The 23,029-nt window shown below is 38.0% G+C and overlaps 1 protein-coding gene across 3 annotated transcripts in view; it reads left to right on the top strand.

Moving 5' to 3' along the window:
* Nucleotides 1-18,867, top strand: part of INTU (inturned planar cell polarity protein) — a 42,292-nt gene extending 23,425 nt beyond the window's left edge. For 2 of the 3 annotated variants that reach the window (XM_085579298.1, XM_021541627.3), the window contains exons 5-16: nucleotides 3,362-3,480; nucleotides 3,778-3,867; nucleotides 4,264-4,341; nucleotides 5,117-5,306; nucleotides 7,124-7,177; nucleotides 8,334-8,396; nucleotides 9,417-9,638; nucleotides 10,013-10,435; nucleotides 10,921-11,018; nucleotides 11,627-11,816; nucleotides 13,530-13,684; nucleotides 14,544-18,867. In XM_085579298.1, the coding sequence (XP_085435424.1) occupies nucleotides 3,362-3,480; nucleotides 3,778-3,867; nucleotides 4,264-4,341; nucleotides 5,117-5,306; nucleotides 7,124-7,177; nucleotides 8,334-8,396; nucleotides 9,417-9,638; nucleotides 10,013-10,435; nucleotides 10,921-11,018; nucleotides 11,627-11,816; nucleotides 13,530-13,684; nucleotides 14,544-14,655 (1,794 nt within the window). In that variant the 3' untranslated portion in view covers nucleotides 14,656-18,867. Of the gene's footprint in view, nucleotides 1-3,361; nucleotides 3,481-3,777; nucleotides 3,868-4,263; nucleotides 4,342-5,116; nucleotides 5,307-7,123; nucleotides 7,178-8,333; nucleotides 8,397-9,416; nucleotides 9,639-10,012; nucleotides 10,436-10,920; nucleotides 11,019-11,626; nucleotides 11,817-13,518; nucleotides 13,685-14,543 lie in introns of all 3 variants that reach the window. The other variant, XR_014955213.1, reaches the window with a different exon arrangement.
* The last annotated feature ends 4,162 nt before the right edge of the window (nucleotides 18,868-23,029 follow it).

The raw sequence follows: 23,029 nt of genomic DNA, 5'->3' as shown, positions 1-23,029 counted from the left end.
CTCCACAGCCAAGGTGCATTCCCCAGTGCTGAACTGCCTCTGGGAGGTTTTGGGTTTTGAACGCCAGGATCTGCCTAGTCAAAAAAATATGCCCCAGCAGGAGTTATTGGCACTCCACATCCATAATCTGTCTGGCTCCTCGTGTTTTGAAATGGTAATGTGCCTTTTCTTAGAGGGCTCTGGCATGTCTGCTATTAGCAGTCAGCTGCTATTCTTGCTTGGGCAGTGTTTTTTTTAGAGCTACTGAAGTACTTTTCCTTTGTCCTGTAAAGCTTCCTTTCACTCTCTTTCTTTATAGTGTTCTTCGGAGAAAATGTTGCCAGTGTGCATGTAAGGCACTGTAAGCTTGTGTAGTTGCTCAGGCTGTAGCCATAGCTACAAATATTCCTCTCCACGCAGAGACACAGAGCTGAGCTTGGCCTCTTGCCCAGTCTGGAAGTGACAAGTGGACAAAGTGGACTTCTTAGGAACAGACATTTGGGAAAAGATTCTTCTGCCTCTGTGTGAATTCTCAAATTTAGCATTGTGTCCCAGTGATCTTAGATTATCTGTGCTGAGGAGACATAAAGCACAGGTTTTTTCAGTCCCCAGGGACTAAGATGGCAGGACAGTGATGGAGTGGGGAGCAGAAAGAAAACATGTTGCTTTCTCTCCCTTGGAATTTATTCTTAGATTGAGATACCTTTACTTTTTTTAATGCTATTTTTCAACTTCTACAAGTCTACATTCTGCTGGTGATACGTAATAGAGAAAAAGTGTTACAGCTACACAAAATAGGGTTTCATTTTATTTTCTAGAGACAGGGATGAGAAGGAGAACCCTAGAAAATTACATTATACCATAACGTACTAGTCCAAGACCAGTGTTTTCTTGACAACGTAACCCTCATGAAATATTAAAAAAACATAATTTCAGGGCCTCTGGCTCCTCTCTCACACATGTAAATGCCTGATTGCAATTCTGCACTTCACAGTAAATTGAGTACTGGTTTCTTGCCCCATTGTTCCTTTACATTCTCCCAAGAAACTGATTAATCCTGAACATTAAGCAGAGGTAAAAGAGGGATTGTAATGCCCTTATTGTCCCTGCACAACATGGAATAATTGTTTCCTGAGAAGTCTTGGCAAGTATGCAGCCCCAGATATGTTGAGAGATGCTTTGCTGATGTAATGAAGCTCTTTATAGCATTTCCTTGAAAAAGAATGCCACCTTCTTTAAGGCATTTGTCTTTAAATTTAATTTTCTGAACTTCAGGCAAGTGCTATACTGTAGATGTCCTGTCCCAGATTCAGTTTAAGCAGTAGTTTAAATGAAGTTACGGTACACCAAAGCCATCCTGCACAATAGAAATATAATGATTCTTTAAGAAGCTGCTTTACCCATATCCAGAGGAGGCACAGTATGCAGATCACATCCGTGTAAACTGTGGCAACTGGAACTTGTAAATAAGTATTCCACTTGTGAGCTTTTGGCTCCTAAAATAGAACTAATGAGCTTTAAGACTTGTAAGCTCTGTCTGCTCAGCTCTGCAGGGAAGTAGTATTGGGAATAATTTGGGATATTTGTATGCCTGTGGGGGGTGTCCCTATGGTAACAGTTTCTCAGTGAGTAAGGTCAACCCTGCCTTTTTTTATATTTTAGTTTAAGGTGGGTATTATAATTACGCATTAATTGTAGCTGTGTGCAACACTCACATCTTTGACCTGATTTTGGCAATAGCATATATTAAAAGGAATAGTGTTCATGTTCCTTCTGTTATTACTAGAAGATTCTGTCCAGGTTTGGGGGTTAGGTTGAGGGAGGATTTACACTTTAAGAAATTAGGAACTTGTATTTATTAATCCCATTGTCATTGGCCTGTGACCTTTGGGCTTGCTTTGGAGACAGCTGATTCGGTGGCATGTGCTGGCCCTTGCTAAATCACTATATATCCATACATGATAACAGTTCTGCCCATTTGTTACAGTTGGCTTTTCTTTCCCTGGGAATGTGTTCAGATCATTCTCAGACAAATTTTGGGTGAAGGCCCCAGTTCATAGTGAGGAAGGGGGGGGAACAGGCTCCTTCTAGCCCTTTGCAGTGCTTCAATTAGAAAACAGCAGGGTTTCTTCAGTTGAGGGATTGATTCTAGAAAAAAAGATCCTTGTCACTAATGAGTATTTATAAATAGAGTTAATTAAATTGGATATGAATGAAGAGTTTGTCAGGTTCTTCTGTAACAAAATTTTGCATTCTTTGTGAAGGAAAATTTTCTAAAGGATGTTGGCACTGGCTGAATATGATTAGTGACATAAACAGGGAAGTTAATCATGCCTGTCTCATTTGTTTGTGGAGAAAGATAATTTACTATAATCTTTGCAGTGGATATGCTTAATATTGCATGCATTATTTTTGGCCCATCATGATTTGACAGAAAGGAATAAATGAGGGGGAATCATGTTTGCTTATTACTATATTTTTATAGCTACTGAAATAATACAAATTTTTTTAAAATGCTTGAATAAAATAATTTTTTTTTAATGGTTATAAAAAGAAAGCTATCTCACAGGTATTTATCTCTATAGAGCTTTAGATTCAAATGACTTGTGTATTTGGTGAGATGTTTCATGAGAAATCTTAAAGGTGTATTTTAAAATTTGACCATATTCTTCAGTTATGTTTTATGCTATCCATGTAAAGCAGCCAGGTAGGGTTATACAGAGAGACTTGAGTTTTCATATTCTGTGTTAGTTTTGAAGAGCTGTATGTTTGATGATGGTTTAAGTCAGAATTTAAACATTGAAAGAACTGTACAAATACTTGAATCAGAGAATTGTTTGGTTGAAAGGGATGTTAAAGATCATCCAGTTCCAGCCCTACAGCCATGGGCAGGCACACCTTCTGGTGGACCAGACTGTTCCAAGCCCCATCCAGCCTGGCCTTGGACACTTCCAGGGATGGGGCATCGACAGCTTTTCTGGGCAGCCTGTGCCAGGGCCTCAGCACCCTCACAGCAAAGAATTTCTTCCTCCCTCTTGGCATCAGATGTGTTAACAGTGTACTTAAAGCTGTAAAGCAGCCACACCAATCATCATTTTACATTTCTCCATGTAATAATTAATCTAAATAAGTCATGCTTTTCTATAAAATAGATAATTTAAAACTGTCAGAAACATTCATGTGCCTTTTAGAACTTTCCAGTATGCCCATGCAGTGCACTGCTCATTTCAATGCCATATGAAAGGATATGATAAAATATTTAATGTTTGGAAAAAACCACAGTTGTTACCACAGTAAAAAATACTTATTTTATTTTCTGTGGGGATTTTTTGGAGGGGTTTTGGTTTTGGTTTACTTCACTAACAGTTAACTTTCTTCACAGCAAGAAATTATTTATCAGTACCCCATATCTGAAGCATCCCAAAAACTGAAAAGTGTGAGAGGGATATTTCTCACACTGTCTGACATACTGGAAAGTATTACTGGTACCGAGATTATCAGGTAAAATGTTTGAAATGTAATTACTGTTTTTATTACTTTATACATACACGTACAGCAAACATGGGTCATGCATCAAGTTCTAGACAAACCAGAGCAACTCAACCTGTTTAGGCAGTAACTTTTTTTAACTACAACAGCATGCCTGAGGTGGAGTACTCAGCCTGGATGTAAATTGATTTGGGGGAATTTTGGTGTCGTGGGTAGCAGTGACTAGGATTTTTAGTTCAGTGAAATGACTTTCAGCTCCCTTATAACTTCATAGTGTTAACAGAAATACTTCTGGTTTCATTTTTCTAGTTCCTCCCTGTTCTTATGTGAAAAACTGGTTCAAGTTGTTTACTGGAAAGAATCGGATAAGTTGCTCATAATTGGCCTTCCTGAAGAAAAGTGAGTTTCAAAGGAAAAGTTTTGTTTTCCTTTAAATTTTGTGTCCTCAAATTTATTTTGTGTCCTCTTCTAACAAAAAAGGCAAGAAAGGGCTTAAAATGTACTCAGTATCACTAGTTTTTGTGTCTGTGATTCCACTATTTTGATAGATTTTATTCACATCTTTCACATATCCATTGTTGTAATTTCTTTTTCTTTTCCTCTGAATAGAATAAGATCTGGAAATATCTGTAAATAAGAAAAGAGTAATATCCTAGGATTTCGAAAACACAAGTTCTTTGAAGAGACTGCTGAATAACATCAGTAATATTATGTATTTACATGTTCTAGGAGGGCTGTTTATGCATCATAAAGATGTTATAACCATAACTGTATGTTTTAATTTTTATTTGGTAGTGTGCCACTTTATCAGCTGAGGAACATGATTGAAAATGTTGTCAGGACTTTAACATTCATGTACAGTTCCTTGGACAGGTGAGTTTTTTCAGAAGTATTTTCTTTTCAGTCACTCATTTTTCATTGGTGCTCACTGAAAAAGACAAGTATTAGGATTAATTTTCATGTTTCCAGGGAGTTTCTTGGCATGTTCCTTTACACTTGTATAAAAACAAGAATTCTGTTGTTCTTGCCTTTTGGTTTCAGTCTTAACACTAGTAAGACACTGTTTCAGCAGGCTTTGTCACTTCATAAAGTTTTGTCCTTGATAGGTTAAATCATTCCCGTAATCCAAGTCACTGTGGATGTCAGCAGCATCTGTAAAACACACATGTGTCAATGTTACATTTTTAACAGAGTAAACACTCTGGACTTCTCCAGAGTGAGTATCTAGAGTGCCAAACTCCATTTGGCAGAGTGAGTGTCTTTCTCTGCATTTGGAAATAACCCAGGAGACTGTCAGTCTGACTGTTACCTAAATAAAATTGCCCAGGTAGATTACCCATACTCTTGAATTTAACTCAGGGTTAATGTGTGTATGCCATAGTGAATGAAAAAGAACAAATCTCAGTTTCCAAAAGGATGAGACTGATATTTCACTCACCTTAAGCTGCTCTATGGTAATACCATACTGGTTTAGTTTGTTTTTTGTTTGTAGATACTGCCTGGATATCATCCTAGTGGTTTTTTTCCATGTTAAAAAACACCCAAATGTATCACTGTGCTATAAAGAAGCTTGCATATCACTGCGGGTTATATAAACAAGCTGCACATTTCTCAGTGTTATTCTAACTTGGAGTTCATGTTTGTCCAGTGCTTTTTGCCAGGTGGAAAATGTTTCTCGCCTGGATCATTTTTTCAACCTGTTCTTCCAGCGTGCCCTCCGTCCCGCGGGGCTCCAGCCCAGCAGCAGCCCCGGTGCCCAGCAGCAGGATCCCTGCAGCGCTCTGTTCCTGGGCGGCTTCCCTGGCCTGCGCTGGCTGACGCTGCCCCAGGAAGTCAAGGTCTTGTCCTTTTCACATCTCTCCAGGAAAACCTGCCCATGACAGGCCAAAAAGTCAGTGCAGGTGTCTTCTGCTCCTCCTGCCTGATTTACCTAAGTGCTTTGCCCATCCCAGATGGTCCATTTCCCTATAAAATTCAGGTTTGGAGCTACACCAGCATTCCCACAGGATTGCAGTTTGTGAGTGTGACTCAAGTTTGGTGACTTCAGTGTTACCTAGGAATAGTAGAGAAAGCAGCCCCTGGTATGTAGCTGTATGTTTGATTTTAACCACTGAAGTATTTTGGCAGGCAGGAAATATTATTCTAGAAGCCCATGTACTTCTCATAATTTAGGAGAGTTATAAATGGCTGTTGCAGAATCAAAATAAATACCCACATGTCATTAGTTGATGCCAGACAGGTAGTTTTTCTGTACCATTTCACTGTGCCAGGTTACCTCCATATTAGAAACTGAGCTGTGCTGTAAGCAGTAGTGAGACAAAAGGTGGATCACAGTAAATAACATTTAATTACAACTTTAATAACATTTTAGCTGCCAGTCATAAACCTCACTTTCATTACTTTAGTATCTGTGATTCCAGTTTAAAATACATGAGTCTGTGCCATTGTTTCCAAACAGATTTCTCTTTGCTATTGTGGCTTTCTCCCTTTTCTCCTTTAAAGGAGAACTGTCTTCTCCTTTATCTTTAGTCACAGACTGATCATTATTTAGTTCTTTCCACCTTGAACTGTAGGTTTTTTACTGCTTTTTTACGATTTTTTGATGAGGGGTTTTCCATGCTTTTTTCTTACTTCTCAGTTTTTGTAGAGAGGCTATGTTGTGCTTTGGTCTCCAGTTTAGCTTGCAGGCTATTTTTTTCTTATAAAATAGTAAGTTATAAAAGTGTTTAGGAAACAGCATCATTGATACTTAAAATACAGACATCACTTTTCCAGAGTTCTTTGAGATGATTCCCATTTGCCAGAAAAGTGTTGTTGTTGCAGAAGATGACATTTCCAGTTAGTGTTTTGGTGAAGGGCTGTTCTATTCTATAAGGGATATAAAACTAAAAATGTTAGTTCTTCAGGCAGAAAGCCATTTAAATTTTGACTGGGGAAAAGCTGAGTGGATGGTTAGTTGTTGAGTGCCAACAGACTTGCTGACATTTCTCTGTTTGAAAACTGGCTGTATTTCAATTAGAGACAGCCTGTTAACACAGCTCAAGAAGTTTGCAACCACGTGATTTAGGTTCTTTTCATTAAGCAGCACATTTATGTAATGAGTTTCAGTGCCTAGGACCAAGAAAAGTACTCTTAGTTAAATTTGATTTTACCAACAGCTCTTGCAGTTACAGAAATAAGGAGGCTTAAAGTAGTTCCAGTAGAACAAAAATAATGTGTGAGAGAATTTTGGCAACTTCCATAGAGACAAAAAACTTAAATACATTGGATAAAAGATTTTTCTGAAAACTCAGTTGGATGCAGTAGTGTTCCAGGTTTGTCTCTAGACCTGATGTTTTAAAGCACACTGAAAGTAAGAGTGGCATCTCCTTTGTACTAACACGGCTCAGGAGGCACACAAGCAGAGAAATGGCACAGTTCAAAGAATAGGGCAATAGACAGCAATTAGAAAGGATTTTTCTTAATTCTGGTATCTCCAGGTGTTCTTGATATTTGATGTTGCTAATAAAAAATAGGTGCAGCTTTTTATCCAGTCACTTTGTACTTGCAAATCCCCAGATGAGATGAGCAAGAAAGAGCAAGATGTGCTATTACTGGAAATTAATGTGTTGTAAACCTTTATTTTAAAAGTTTGGGGTTTTTTTTACTATTTCAGATGGAAATTGACACAGCACTGAGTGATCTGGAAGCAGCTGACTTTGCAGAGCTGGTAAAAATTTTATTTTGTGTTTGCTTTGCACAGTATCTCCTTGCCTTTGCATCACATTCAGTGGTTTATTTAAGCAAAGACTATTCTAAGCAAAATCCATCAACTTATTTTAATGAATTGGGAATCAAAGCAGTTTATCTTGAATTTTTCTCCATGCTTAATATTATAACATATTATAATCCTATAGGATTGGTCATTGAAAATCTGTGATTTAATATAATTTAAATCCATAGGATGTCTACAAAAATCACAGAGGTGATTGTTGTTACATTTCTTCTTTGTGTAAACAACAGTTTCCTTCCCAAGCAATTGTGTACAAACTTGGAAACATCTATGGATCAGAATTTAATTTTCCAGTTTACAGAAGGCAATTACAAATTCTGCTTAGTTTTAATATTGCTACAGAAGATGATAGTAATATAATTTACTTCAGTAACTCTTAGCTGTGCAAGGTGTAAACACATTGACATTTCAGCTTTACTTTGTAATGAAAGCTCTCTTGAGCTCATGTTCCAGAACAGTTACCCTAAAATTCTATTCAAAAGAATCCTTGCACTGAACAAGTTAGATGATTACAGAAATTAGTGTTTATAAGTCAACAGTTCATTGCACAGAAACTGATTCCACCTACTTAACTGAAAATACAGTATATCTGTCTAAAAACAGTGCTGCCAGTGGGAGAGCACTGGGCATTAAAAGATTAATGACTGGGAATCTTTTGAGTAAAATGTCAAAGACCGGAAAAAAATGCTTTGACTTTAAAGTTTTACTCTAGGAGGGCCCCTGGTGTCAGTAGTTATGCTAAAGCTACTTTGCTGTTAACTGTGAGAATGGACATATCCTAACAAAAATAGTTTATGAACACATAAGTACAAAGTTTATGAACACATAAGAACACATAAGTAGAAACTAGTTATTTTGAGGTGAAATTTTTAGAGAAAATTGTAAGCACACAAAATTCAATGAGGGAGGCCAAAAATTTGGTATTTCCCTTAACTGCTCAGTATTAACTGCTGTACTGGCAATAAGATGTGGTCAGATATGAAAGTATTGAAGTACTAATTACAGTTGACCAGAATTAGTTCACCTGCATTTGGTAAATAAAATAAAAACACAGAATTAAAAATTATACAATGTTTTTTTTCCTCCCCAACAGTCTGAAGATTATTATGACATGAGAAGATTATATGTGATCCTGGGTTCTTGTCTCTTTTACAAGGTAGTATTAATGATTAAGACCTAAACATTAGGAAAATGCATCTAGAAATCTGGTTTAGTCTTTCAGAATCTCACAAGTCTGAAGTGAATATGTGACTGATTTCTAGTGACAGACCTAAAGCTCAAATACCATAACAGAAAAAAATCAGTGTTGGGAAATGCTATGTACTAAATGAACAGCAAGAACAAAAATACTTCTTTAAAATTGGAATTTCTTGGTGTACAAGCCAAGGATTGGAAAGAGAGAGTAATAAAGCAGTAAGAGTAAGGTCAAATGAAACTGTAGGATATTCTAATATGAACTCTTGTTTATTCCCATGTTTTAATAGCAGGTACTCTATCTTGAATCTGTCTTTAAATTCAAGACTTGAGAAATTGTATTGACAGCTTTTTTCACTTTGGCCTCATTTGTAACTTTATTTCTCTTTGGTAAATGTAGACAGTGTAGTCAATAGTACGAAGAGGAAGGTAACAGCCTTTGCTTTAAAAAAATTTGCATTTTTAGGATTTTATCAGGCAATTGTTTTACTGCACAGTATCTACTATCTCAGCACTTCAACATTAAAGCCCTTAGTGCTGGAGCCACTGTACTATGGATTTTCTTTGGAAATTTTATTAGTTCCAGTGAAAGCTCTCTATTTTTGGAGAGAGAATTAAATGAGAATTCAAACACCTTAATAGTGTAGCTGTTTTGCAAGCTGGGAAAGCCCAGCTCACCTCTGATAACTTGCATATATGCTGATGGTTGATTTGCTTATATTTAGTTTTGATTACATACATATTATATATATAATTATATATATATTATATTATATATGTATTTTATTATATTTTGATTACTTAGAAGTGGCCTAAAAGCTCAGTGTTGTACAACTACACCAAAAAGATAGTCTGTGGCCAGAAACCTGAAGATCTCAGTGCACGTGGAGCGGGGATATCTCTGTATGAAAAGTACTCTGAAGTGCTGCGTGGTGGTGTTGTATTCTCACTGAACACACTTCCTTTTCTGTGTTTAATTAAGGGTTACTTGATTGGTAATCACTTGCCAAAGGAAGACCTTGTTGATGTGGGTTTCTATTGCCAGCACTACTGCCTGTTAGCCCTGGCAGCAGAGCAGAGGATTGGGCAGTTAGTGATCTGGCGGGAAGTGTTCCCACAGCATCACCTCCAGCCGGGCGAGGAGTCGAGTTTGACAGGATACAGGGAACCTGAAGCAAGATATTTCTTACTGATAGTTGGCTTGGTGAGTTAATGCTGCAGCATGTCCATTCTCTGAGGCTCTCTTCTGCTGTTGTGAGTTGTCTGTTCAGTAGATCAACACTTTCCATTTATTTTGTTGGGTAATTTTTCAAAATACTCAAATTGTAGCTGTTTCATGGGATAGAATTTCCCAGGGAGCAGCATTATTTATAAACCTACAACACTTGTGAAGTTTAATACAAATTCTCATTATATTTATGCCTTTTCACTTCAGTTGAAAATGTTTCTACCTTCGTAATCTTGTCTTTTCAGACAGCTCACATCAGAAACGTCTGGTTTTGGTTTTCTAAATGTGGACTTCCTTTAAAGCAAACAGCTGATGAGTTTGTAAGCAGTCTTTTTTGTTTGTATTTACAGAGACACTTTGTCCTGTGTGTCCTGCTGGAGGCAGGGGGCTGTGCATCCAGAGCTATTGGGAATCCAGGACCAGACTGCATCTATGTAGACCAGGTCAAAGCAACCATACTCCAGCTGGAAGGAATAGACGCCAGCATAGAGGAAAGGCTGGATTCTCCCTCCATCCCACCTTTAGCCTGTGCTGACTGGTTCCTTCCTGCAGCACGGGACAGACTGGAGAGCTTGAGCACCTCACCAATGCTGAGCAAGCTCCAGAGCTCCTACAAAGCTGGGAGGACTCCAGGGAGCAAGAGGAGCTTCTTTGGGGACACTTCCCACACCCCACGGAAGCAGAGCCCCCCGAGGAGCAGCAGGGCAGCCGAGCAGGGCAGCGAGGGGCCTGTGGGGGAGGAGAGCACCAAAGCACAGCCTGTGCTGGAGCAGGTCAGAGAAACATGCAGAGAGAATTGAAAAGCTTCTGGGGGCTTGGGGACAGGGCAGCTCATTCAAACTCAAGGTGGCTTTTATTAAAAGTGCATGATAAAAAGAGTAAGTCCCTTGAATTCAGTAGAAAATAATTCTTCTGCCTTGGGGAGCTCTGAGTCAGACCCAGAGCCTTCACACTTCTTTATTTTATCATTGCTTGTAAATATTTGGAGATTTCACATGACTGAAGTGGGCACAGCTGTGTTCAAAAAAGCAGATTTAATAGGAGAATATCCCCTAAATAACCCATCAAAACTAATGGTTGCACAGCTGTACAAATGCTTCTAACCAATTTAGTCTAAAATAGACTATAAAATACATTTATAGAAATGGATATAACTGGGTCTTATTCAAAATGCTACATTGTCCTTTCTGTTGGTTTGGCTGGATTCTGTTCTTTCTTCAGCTGCGTATTCTGTTACTTCATCTATCTGCTTCTTCAGGCCACTAGGAAAAAACACACCCTGCCAAACCCATTTCATTCAGGAAGCCTGAAAAAGAACTCTTCAGAGAAAGATACAGAACTTCTTAATGCTATCAAGTAAGAAATTTTTATTGAGTATTTATTTTTTTAGGCCATGCTTGGGTTGTTCTTTGAATATACACCGATCACAGAAGTCCCCTCATTATTTTATTCCAACCAAAGCTTTGCTGTGCAAAGATTATCAGAATTGAATCTGTTAAACTGAGAGCTTAATTAAACATAAAAATTTGAAATAATACAGTAAAAGACAGCTGTTTCTGAATAATATGCCAGTATTGTGCACACCTGTCCCACATCTGTGTGACCTTGGAATTTCAAGCAGAAGTTTCTGGACCACACACATATTTGCTTTGTGCCTCCATGTTATCTCTAGGTAGACGTACAATGAACAAAGCTTTTATTTCACTTTCCTGTTTTGGGAGCAATTTTTGAGAACACAAATGCAATGCCTAACTAGCAGCACAGTTTTTTTAATTTGTTGTTTTTTTAAATTAAGTATTTATAAAAAATCAGCAGGATTTCCTTGGTGTGGAGATAGGAACCTTTTGAGTGCCTGTATCCATTTTGTACCCTACTGTAATTAGAAAAACAGTTCTGCCTTAAGAAACAAAAGCTGCAAGTTATTTTAATTATTTTAATTAAATGAATTCTCCAATATTTTGAAGGTTGACATCTGGTCCTGAGAACACACTCTTCCACTATCTGTCTTTGGAGACAATGCAAGGAATCTTTATTACTCCAACTCACAAGGAAGTAGCACAGCTCGGTGGCTCCATCCACCCTCAGTTAATTGAGAATTTCTACCAGTGCTGCCTTTCAATTCATTCCATTTTCCAGCAGTCCATGAAGAAAGAGGTATGGAAATTTGGATTTCTCTTTGTCCAATCACATTCTCAATGCAGTATTTCAGGATTCTTTTCACTTCATAATTTCAGTGGTTCACGAGCAGCTGTATTTGCATGTCTGCAGACCCTAAACTGAAGTGGAATACTCTCAGTTGTATTTTTTAGATCCTAAAGTGACAATTCAAGTGAGTAAAGTGAGAAAAGGGGAAATAACAGTACAAATTGAATGAAGGCAAGTTTGCAAATAGCAGTATAGTTTTTCTTAATGTCTCTTTGATGTTACTGAAGAAGTGATTTCAATCCCCATGTGCCTTGTAAATCTGGGAATTTTCAAGTGTTAAAAATAGTGATAATTTGGTGGATTGGTCACATGACACTGAGGTTTGGCTGAGTAGGACTTTGGCAATGAGCCATGTATTTTGGGCATTTTTGTTGGGAGATGTAGAAACCTAAAAGCAGGCAGAAGAGAATAAATTAGTATTTCTTAGCATCAAATTGCCTTTGGCAACAGCCGCTAAATAGACATTTTATAGTTCAAGCCATAAAAACTGAGAACCAGAAATAACTGTTGGACAAGTCTCTTACAGCAGATTTGCTGTAGTTTTTTGCAGATTGGCTCCAGCAATTAATGCTGAAATTGGCAGGCTGAATTATGGCACAAGGAGAATGTTAAAGAATAAATAGAAATTTGCCTTGTTCACAGTACATTATAAAAAAATCAAATACATAAATGTACTATTATACTGTGTATTCTTTGTCATCTGCTAAATACTGTTATGGTTTAGGATCCAGAGAACTGTACCAGTAATGCGAAGTTACTGTAAACTGATCAATAATTAGTTTTGCCTCAAATTTTGAGAACTGAAAATTCACAATTTAACTTTTAAAATGTGTACAGGAATCTTGAGTAGGTCTTAAATTGTGCAAAAATATGCTCAGTAGTCTTAAACCCTAAAATACGATGTTTTGACTGTGTATTCTAGATCTTCATCCCCTACATCTTCAGTATTGTAGGCAGATTGAGCAATGTGGTTTCTGCATCTGCATATAGCACACAGAAGTTCCTTGAGCTGTTTTCTAAAAATACCTTTTCTTTCACCTTTGAAGCAACTGTGTTTAACTGGCAGATCCAGAGATGAACCGGAACTTTGCAAGGTTTATTCAAAAGCTCTACTCAAAACATAGCTCTAAAAGCTTGAGAAAACACAAAAATATCTTTATTTTCTATGCTTTTATGCCCTCATACTGAGAAAGAGTCAGAAAATGCTCTGAGCAAAGTGCTTCAGCTGTTTATTTACAAAAAGAAATTCCTACCTGGCCAAGTTTATTCAGTAGACTTTTACTATCACAGTTCTTAATTAGGGAGGCACACAGAGAAAGAAAGATGAGAGCTTTAACTGTTGTAACACACTTTTTAAAAATGCTGTAGTAACTCAGATGTCTTATTAGAAAAACGGTCTTTAGCTAGAAGGAAAAAAAAGTCAAAAAAGTGAGCATGCGTCTAATTCCAACTTGTGTAACAATGGAAAAGCTTTTTGATGCCAAAGTAACAAAACTGTGGGGAAAAGAATCATGTAAGCAAGTCAGTTATGTCTTCTAAGCCTGTTCTTTTGACAGCAGAGTCATCCATCAGAGGGTCCTGCACAAATCACATGGTCGTATTTGCTCGTGTTTATGTCAAAATGTCTCATTCTCTGCTAACATTTCACCAGCTGTTTTACAGAAAAAGAAGAAGGCAGGCAGCGGGATTTCAGAATTCAGTAAGGCAGCTGAGGACCCAGGTCTGGTAAAAGAATACGGACTTCTGTTTGAGTGCTCTCCGGAAAACTGGACTGACCAGAAGAAACCACCACCAACAATGAACTACTGGGTTGTGGGGTGAGTGTAAAGACAAATTTCACCTCCAGTTTTTCATTTTGACTATGGCATTGTGTTATTTAAAAATAAATTTAACTGTAGCACATCACAGAAATATTTGAGGTGGCTGACAGAGGTAGCTTTAATTTAAAGGGACTGGGAAGTTGAATTGATGTGAATTTCCACCTTTAATAGCTACTGAGTCAATGACATAAACAAATAAAGTGACAGTTATAATTACTGTTATAGTATAAAAAACTTTTTCATTGGGAAGAAAAATGGTTAAAGAGAAAGAAAAATAATTGTTTCCCACTATGAATATACATAACTGCAGTTTGTGTGGAAAAATTTAAATCTTTAATTAAAACATTTAAGAAAGTTTATGCTACTGTTGATATCTTTTTAAAACATAATTATAGTGCACAGGTATTAACAGCTTCTCTATCTTAGCTCTTTCTCTAGAAGAGCTTATTGGATTAATATGTGGGAATGTAACTACCCAGATGTTACTACCTTTAAAAATTAGTAAATGTGTGAGTCCTGGGGCTTGCTCCCTAAGACCTTGATTGCAGCCTGTAGCCCACAAACTTGGCTTGCTGCAAACAGACACAGAAGATCCTGAAAACCTGAAGATTTTTTTTCCCCTACACAGCCTTAAAAAAACTTGAGTAGAGAATAATTTCATTTAAAAATCCACTGCATTGAAAGAGGTAAAGTAATGCAGGACAGACACTAAAATTTGCCAACTGTCTTACACAGCAGCCTGTTTTAATTTCCAGCAGAAAACTCACAGTACAACCAGAATCTACCATTTGGGGAGGAAAAAAAATAACACCTGTGATGATTTTCTTCTTTTTCTTCTTTCTTTTTTTTCCCCCAGGAGGTTCATTCCCCATCCCAAACCTCAGGAGTGTTACGTGTGTTTCCATGACTCAGTGACAGAAGCTGCTGTGGAGCTGGCCTTTAAACTGTCCTTTGGCTTAGCTACATAGATGAGCTTCCTGCACACTCAGGCATCCTGCATGGTGGTGTTCATTCTCTAAAGCATCCCATGGGGCATCTCTGAAATGCTTTTAAAAAATCACCTTGTGTTATGACGCATTCAAAATTTCAGTGGTGCTTCTGATGAGCTCATCAATTGAATGCTTGTTTTCAGAGAACCAAAGTTCGTATTTTGATATAGTCACTCTTTTTTTTTTTTATCCTGATTATAACTTTATTATATGAAAACATCACATCACTGAACATACAGTGCTGTTCAGTGTACAATATGCAACATAAAATGATAAGCTGATCCTCAGAGTATGAACATGGAAATTGGTGGTGGAGGAAAAAAAGAGTTCTCCAGTTACTTAAAATTTTGCATCTCTGAGGGCCTGAAAAACGCTGAATGTTTTCAGTAGCATTGTGTTAATCAAAACAGAGAGAAATGTTTTAGACAATTCCTGGCACTTAGCCTCACAAAACTAATAGTTTACCACTTTTGCTCTCCTGCACACTCAAGGACTATAGTGCTGTTGATGTTTTATTTGACTCCGTGAGTTTTAACTATAAATAATACTTAAATTTGTTAAAATGCAATTTTGAAGACATAAAGAAAGAAGGGGCGGGTAGGGTGGTTTTAATATGTGCATGGACATGGCTTATTTTTAATTCATAATAAAAATGTATATTTGTTAAAGAACAGTAAAGCATTAATTTTTATTCTTTTTTTACTTAATGTATTTTCTCTTTTGTTATTTTATTCTGCTTGTTTTTCATGAGTGCTTTTCATAAAATGCTTAACTAGAATTTCATTTTAACCAATGGGATCAAAAGGTTTAAGTGGAAAGCAAACTCAGTTTCATGGGTTCTGATGGCCAAATCTTTAGATCTTGTTTTCACTAGTGAATGGCACAGTTTGGGGTAGTCCTAAAACAGTCAATCAAATGCTTGCAGTGCTCACAGGGTGATTCACAGCTTGTCTTCATCACTCAGCAGTTGCTTTCGTTCCAAGCAGCAGAAGTCTTAGGCCTGAAGTGCAAGCAGTGATTGAAGACTTTACTAATCAGCTTTCTCCAGGATTTATGGTTCCCAGCAGATGAGCAGCAGTACTTCAGTCCGAGGCCTACAGATCACAGCAGTAGTGTGTTAGCTGTGTTCCCCGTGTATAAATCAAGTGATGGGAGAGTTAGTCTGTTACACCTCCCAAAAGTCTAAAATACCTGAGGTTTGGGTATTAGATTGCCTGGTAGATGGAAGAAGGAACGTGGAGCAAAGCAAGAAGTCTGTTCTGCAGTGGTTTTAGCTGTTTATCTTCATGTCCAGGAGAACCCTTTCTTTAATTTAGAAGAATAATGTAATTCTAGAAGTGCCACCGAGTTTCTGATACCTGTGGAAGCTGTCAGGTATTGCTTTAAGATGGAGTGTGAGCACCCTTTCTGTCAGCCAAACTGCACAGGGAGGCTTCAGAAGTGCAGTGCCTGCACAGCCCTGTCAATACTCTGCTCTCCTGCACTTCCCATTGCTATCCCTAGTCCTAGAAATGGGTCAAGTAAAAAAGTTGAAAATCTAGGTTATTTCTCATATTACTGATGTTTCTCTGATAGCTTTGAGATTTTGTAGTACTAACACCAAATTCATAAGTTTCAAAATAAATCCAGAAATTGCAAAAATAAGTACTTGAAAAAGGAAAGACCTGAAAAGGAAGTTTTTGGCGTTTGTTGCAGCTCATACCAAATAGAAGAGATATTTTATAATATCGTTGGTGTACTATAAACTTTGGAAATTTTAGAATCTCTAGTTATTTTTAAAAATCCATTTCTTTCTCTGTAGAATCTCTGGCACTGGAGGTTTGGTAAATGTGACACAGTATTTCCCAACACAGGCTCTAAAGGTTGCTTTTAAGGACAAATGCAAACATATCTTTATGTCCAAAGGGGATAAAGGAAAACAGGTAAAAATCATCTTGTGCATATTAATTTTAATAAGCGAAATAGATATGCTAAAGAGCTGTGCACTTTTTTCCCTTCAGCATGGCTGGTAATTAATTAGTGGGGGTAGAAAGAGGCAGGTTTCCTTGTAGCCTGTTGTTGCAGCAATAAAATCTGGGGTTTGATCTTAAATGATTAATTACTTTGTGAGGTGCCTGCAAATGTCCCTCCATTCAGATGGATTCTTGAAAGGCACACAGGCCAACACCCATGGTATTAATGACAAGAAATCTTGGTCTTGGAATATGAAATGTTGATACTGGCATTTGGCAAATTGCATAAAATTCATTCATATCAGCAGAATGGAAAGTAAATTCTTCATATCTGATTTGTTTAATGTGAAAATAGATGGAAAATCTGCTTCATTTGTCTCTGTCTTAAGTTATCTCTTTCAGGTTTTCTTTGATTAGGTTTTGATAATGTAAACAAAAATCCAGTGTTCTGTGCTTTCTCTTGTTGACAGTTCTTTACTACAGTGCCAAAAAATTTCCTTGCCACAGGCTTTTCTGGTAGTGCTGACCAGGAGGAATTCTGTCAGTCACTGAAGTTTGATTAATCTCCTGATATTGCATGCAAATTCTTAAGCAGTCCTTTTTCAATTACAGTCATTTTGTATATAAAGAGTTTAAGGTTGTTTTCTTTCTTTCCTTGCAATGGAAAAAAGTAAAACGGGCATTGTGTAATTAACACTGTTTACAGTTCTTTAAATCTCCTTTCCATCTCCTGGAAATGCTTCCAGATGGCTCACATGTGTATGAGCTCGTGACTCAAATTTTAGAAGCATTCCATGAATAACACTCAAGATTAATTTCCTTAGAAGTACAATATTTAGCCAAGTGGCATATCCACTGCTGAAGCTCAGGGCCTTTGGATGCTGTCTTACATGTTCTGTTCAGGACAGGAAATGGGATCCTACAGCTGCAGAGTTGTTCCCAAACTGGCAAATAAAAAGTTATTTTGTGTACAACCACATGGTCTGCATTTACTACACAAGATGTACCCCTGATGCACTTAAAAGGCAGCACAGCTATGTCAGAGCTGTAAAAAGTTAGGTAAATTGTTTCTCCTACTGTGATCAGCTTTTACCAGTGAAAAGATAAAAAAAACTCATTGTAGCAATTGCTCTGAGGCTGCCATGTTTCATTATTATATTGTAAATACAGCGTTTTGGACAGATCTTGTTCTTGTTGCTGTGAATTTAATTTAGTACAAAGGTCAATATTCTAATATTGTAATGCTGTGTTTTCATAGCTGTATGCAGCAATCTTTGTGTTTCAGTTTTGGAAGGGCATTCTGGCAAACCTGGCTGCTGCCAGAGCAGCAGGAGCCAGATCCACTGAGTTCAGCTCAGTGGTGCTACTGGGGGAGGCAGTGAAACCTCTGCAGTGGCAGTGCCAGGTTTGCCTGATGTGCCTCAGGTGTTATATTTACTTCATTCTAGAGGCAGACCAATGCACAATAGTATTAGAGTCCTTTCTGTTAAAAATTTACCAAAGTGCTATTTATAAGCATAAAAATAATAAGAAATGCACAATCTTTAAAGAAGAAGATGAAGTAAAGTGAAAGAAAATTCTCTGGAAATAGTTCTGGAGCACAGCTCTCAGTTTTGCATTTGCTTAGATTCCGCAGGGAAATGTTTTAACTGAATTTTATCACCTTTGGGTGCAGAAATCAGAGGAGTTTGGGTTTTCCTGACATAAGGTGTTATGGGGTGTAATTTAAAGAACTGATGACCATCCTTGTTCTGTATCAAGAATATCAACCGAAGATTTTCTCAACTGGACATGATTTCTGGGTAGGTTAATGTCTTTAGATACATTTCATTCATTCAAATAGGTAAAATTAATTTCCTGAAAAGCGTGTCTGGAAGGCTTTGCAGTACAGAGAGAAATCTCTGCTGTCTCTGGGGCTGTTGGCTTTCCTGATTTGCCTGCAATGGACAACTTAACTCTGATTCTCTATCCCAGGAACTGGCTGCTTTGCTTCACCTGTTGCTCCTTGTGCCCTGTACATGGGTTGAATTAATAATTTTGTGCTGCCTTTGGTATAAGAGGGTGTACAGTTTGGAGTTCTTATTTCAAAGGTTGGTTTCTTGCCTGCCATGTTTTCACCTGTAGAGAATCCCAAGAGCTGAAAAACAAATTAAAATCTACACATACAATTTTAACTTTTTTAACTTTGTCACATGGATGTTTTAACTTTTGCTCCACTATAGGGAAAAGCTGAAACAAATAATGCTTCTCATACATCTGAGCAAGAACGTGTGGGGAGGAAGTGAAAGCATGGCATTCCATAGAAAAAATTCTTTCCAGAGCAAGGGCAGGAGAATTTGATCCATAAGGATTCTGCTGGAGGATAGCACCACTGGAATGGCAGCTGTTTGAGCTGGGAAGTGTTTCAGCAAATGGAAGTCACTACCTATTTGAATACTAATACTCTGTCTTCACCCCTCCAGGTCTGTATGCTTTGTTAGAGAGAGACAAAACGATGATCTCCTCTGTTTAAATGTCTCAGCTATGCAGGCAGTCTGTGCTGAAAAGCAGGGTAACTGCATGCATAACAATGTGCATAAATTTCTCTTCTGTTGGGTGCTGCTCAGCAACAGTTCCAGGAATTGGGGACTGGATTATTAAAATTATAAATACAGATGGACTTCCTGGCCTGTACAGGATTCCTAAGTAGGTAGTTCAGTATAGGGAATTGTTGTGCACCAGGCCTTCAGTTTTTGATGTTATGGACACCACTAAGGTGGCTTTTACAAACAGAAATGAACACCTTTTAAATCTTCTATCATCACATTTATTATGAACTCATGAGGGTGCTAGCAACAGCTTTTCCATTTACAGTTATTTCTGCCTGACAGACTTACTGAAGAGCCAAGGCTTTCTACAGTAGGATGAACAGAAATTGATCAAAATTACATTTCTTTACTGGATTTGATGTGCATTTTACAGAACTTGTACAGCCTTCCACTTTTGTTTTGTAGAATTATATTCAGTTCACAACTTGCTGAAAGCTTTTGGTAGAAAACTAAGGACTGGTTTTCCTTTTCCTGATCAGAGCCAGGTATTTGGAGTAGGACAGGTTTGTGGGTAGAATAATTTTACTAGGTTGTTCATTAACATTTGAAATACATCTAATAATACTAATTCTTGCTGTGAAGATTATCTTTAAATAAATAGTTCTTTTAAAAAAAACACAAAAATGTTCTTGAGAAACAGGGACTTTGTTCCCTGCATCCCTGGGGAAGTTTTGCCACCCAATAACAGGAAGGAGTTGTTAGTTCCAAAGTGCTGTGTTTCAAGGTTCTCCTCTCTTGGTATGCCAGGAAGTCAAATAAAATCTGAATAAATGTTGGCATAGAACCTGCTTAGGTCATTTGAGAAAATACCAGGGATACTTAAATTCTTACATAAGGCCCTGCATACCTCTGGTAATCTGTCCTAAATATCACAAACCTTGAAGCATACCCCATTAGCACTACTGATGTCTGCCTTTCAGACTAAAGGTGATTTCACTGTTTTATGCTTTATCTGAGCAGCAGGCCTGCAGTTCATGCTGGTTTTATTTCAGAGTGCTGTGCCCCTTGAGGCTTTACCAAAGAATTGCCTCTGCTTCTGGTCATTAACTTACCACGAGAATAGAGAAGAGTATCAAGATTACTAAAAACACAAATTATTACAATTTAGAGTAAGGTAATGGGTTTACTAGCACAAAATGTGAGAATGAGAGGATTTGTATTGTTGTGTATGTGTATTTTGTGAGTGATCCTTATTTCATTCATGTTGTTCTGAAGATGCAAATGAAGCTGATTAGTATGATTTTAACAACTTCTCATCATGCTGCTTATTTTGATCCCAGTGGAGACCTTTAATTAAATATATCACCTGTTATTTCTCCAGCTGAGACTGTGTTTTCCAGAAGGGATAACTTTCTGAATCAACAAACCTACTACAGTAGCTGCTTTCAGCAAAACTGGTTTCTGTCAGCTGAGCAGCAACAACTATTATCAAATAGCCTCTCATTTGCATATATTAATGTTGATCCAAAACAAGATATGCTAAATGCTTTTTAGCTATGTTGGGACACTTATTTGTATTGATCATGTAAGCATATATTTCATACGTGTGTATCAGTGGCCTGAATTGGACAAAATTATCTTTCTGCCATTATGGAGGACCTAGAACCTTACTTGGCATTGCAAGTGGATTTGATTTCAGATGTAGCTGGGTTAAATCTTCAGTTAAAAAAAAAAGTATCTTCTCCCCAATATAATTTGACATAATGAGAGGGATTTGGATTTGTCTCTCCCAAAAAAAAAAAAGTGTGCATGTTTTTAGCTAGTGAAGAAAAAAAAAAAACAAAACAGTGATGGTTCTTAATACAGCCCTTAATATGTTTTAGAGGACTCTATTGATCACTAATGAACTGCAATGTACTTGGTATAAAACTATTTCATTCATACTAAAGAAGGAAAAAAATGAGCTGTGCAAGTTTTAACAGCATTGAAAGAATTCAGAGCACCCTTAGGACTGGAGTGACCTCATTTAATTCCTAAGCCTTCTACTTGCCCAGTAGAGCTTAAAAAAAGCATCAGAAGAAGGATCACAGCTTTTCTAAATTTAGCCATTGGTACCAGCTAACAGAGTGTGACACCAGATAAATATTTAATGGTCAAAGGATCCTCCTTTGGAGTGATTCGTTAGGAGAAAATTTGCTTAGTGTTCTTTACTACAGAAAGACCATGGAATCCAAGAAAATACTTACTTGCCTCTTGTTTGAAATTCTCAATGTTTCCATTTTGTTGATACTAAAACAACATTGAAAAGGCTTTTAGCTGGCTGGCAGCATTTTAAGCCTAAAACACAGCCCAAAAATATAAAGAGCCAAGCATATAGAGACCTAGAACACTTAGTACAATATTTCTTGAGAAAATTTTAAATGGCTCAGGATCCTTCTCAGTACTGAGGAAAAATCTTAGCATGTACATAAATGAGAAAACTCTTATTTCTGAGGTAGTAATTTTCAAGAGGGAAAGACCAAACCTTGTGGAGTACTGGTAATTTAGGATCCAAAAGAAGTGTTTGGGAGGCATTTAAATGTCTGGCTTCAAAGAAATGAAGCCCAGCAGCGTTCCTAAGATTTCACCCCAGCCATTAAGTTTGACGTGAAACCCTTGGCTCATGGAATATGTACAATTTTTTTTTTTTTTTTTTTGAGCTGCTGACATACCAAATGTAATCCATGGGCCAAGAACTGGAAAGACTGGGGCAACCTCAGTCCCAAAATTGCTACAGGGGCAGTCCATGATGAGAAGGGGGCTGTGCTCAGGTATGTCTGTGGCTTACCTGGCTGGAGTGAGCTTTGTTCATACTCCCAGGCTGGGCATCAGTGTGACACTGAAGCACACAGACGACTTTTAGGAAATGCCTCCAAGAGTCTGGCTTACCCTGCTTGTACTCTCAATCTCCAGCTCTAGACAAAGCAAATAAAAAGTCCACTGGCACTTTCTGGTGGCCGTCAGGAATGTTTGCACAAGTCTGCTCCCGAGAGCAGCTTCGAACCAGCTGGCTTGGCTTGCACAACCACACAGGAGCATTTGCATTTATTTAATCTCTTTGTCCCCCAGGTTTCTATTCAGTGGGGAGGCAGCCTCAAGTGGTGCTGCCAATACCTTGAACCACTGTTTTCCTAACGGGTGGAAAGAACAAAGAAGGAATTGGAGTTGGGGGATCTGCCTCCCTGGCTACTGTAGATGGGACGGGACCTGATTTGCCTTTCTGATCCTCATCCTAGCAAGTAAAGATGGGGTAATTAAGGCAAGTAGAGTAGCTGTGTTACAAATATTTCTGTGTACCAGTGGTTTCCCTTGCCTCTGGAGGTTTTAGAGGAAAAGAGTATGTTTTAATTATTAATATTCTGGTTGTTTAGTAGACTATTGAGACTGTGACAAATGGGAGAGATAATCCAGCCTCTTGGCAGGGATGTTAAACTAGTTTAGTCGTTTTGTGCTTATTTTTAATCTCTCCAGTGGAACAAAACTGTGCAGTGTCACATGCTGGGTCACAAAGACGTCACATTGCTGTGTGAAACAGTGTCATTTTTAGAAGCAAGTAACTACTTGGGAAACTTTTCCAGCCTGCAGGTTTGTTTCGTGGAGTTTCAATCCACAATTACCAGATACCCATAAAACACGGGGTAAGCAGAGATACTTGGGGCTCGGGCTGACTTTTTCCCCCCAGGGAAAGAAAACAGACAAGGCTGTTTCTGGAAATGCACAGGGCCCAAGCGCGGCTGGGACGGCTCTTCCATCGGTGTTGGCAATGGGCAGAAGGCAGGAGCCGGCAGCGGCACCGAGAGCCGTGCCCGGCTCTGTGCCTGCCGGCCTGGGCAT

Source organism: Lonchura striata, chromosome 4, assembly GCF_050655825.1.
Source record: "Lonchura striata isolate lonStrDom1 chromosome 4, ASM5065582v1, whole genome shotgun sequence".
Lineage (NCBI taxonomy): Eukaryota > Metazoa > Chordata > Aves > Passeriformes > Estrildidae > Lonchura > Lonchura striata.
Note: the sequence above shows the minus strand (reverse complement) of the source record. Positions and strands in the feature narration are given on the sequence as shown.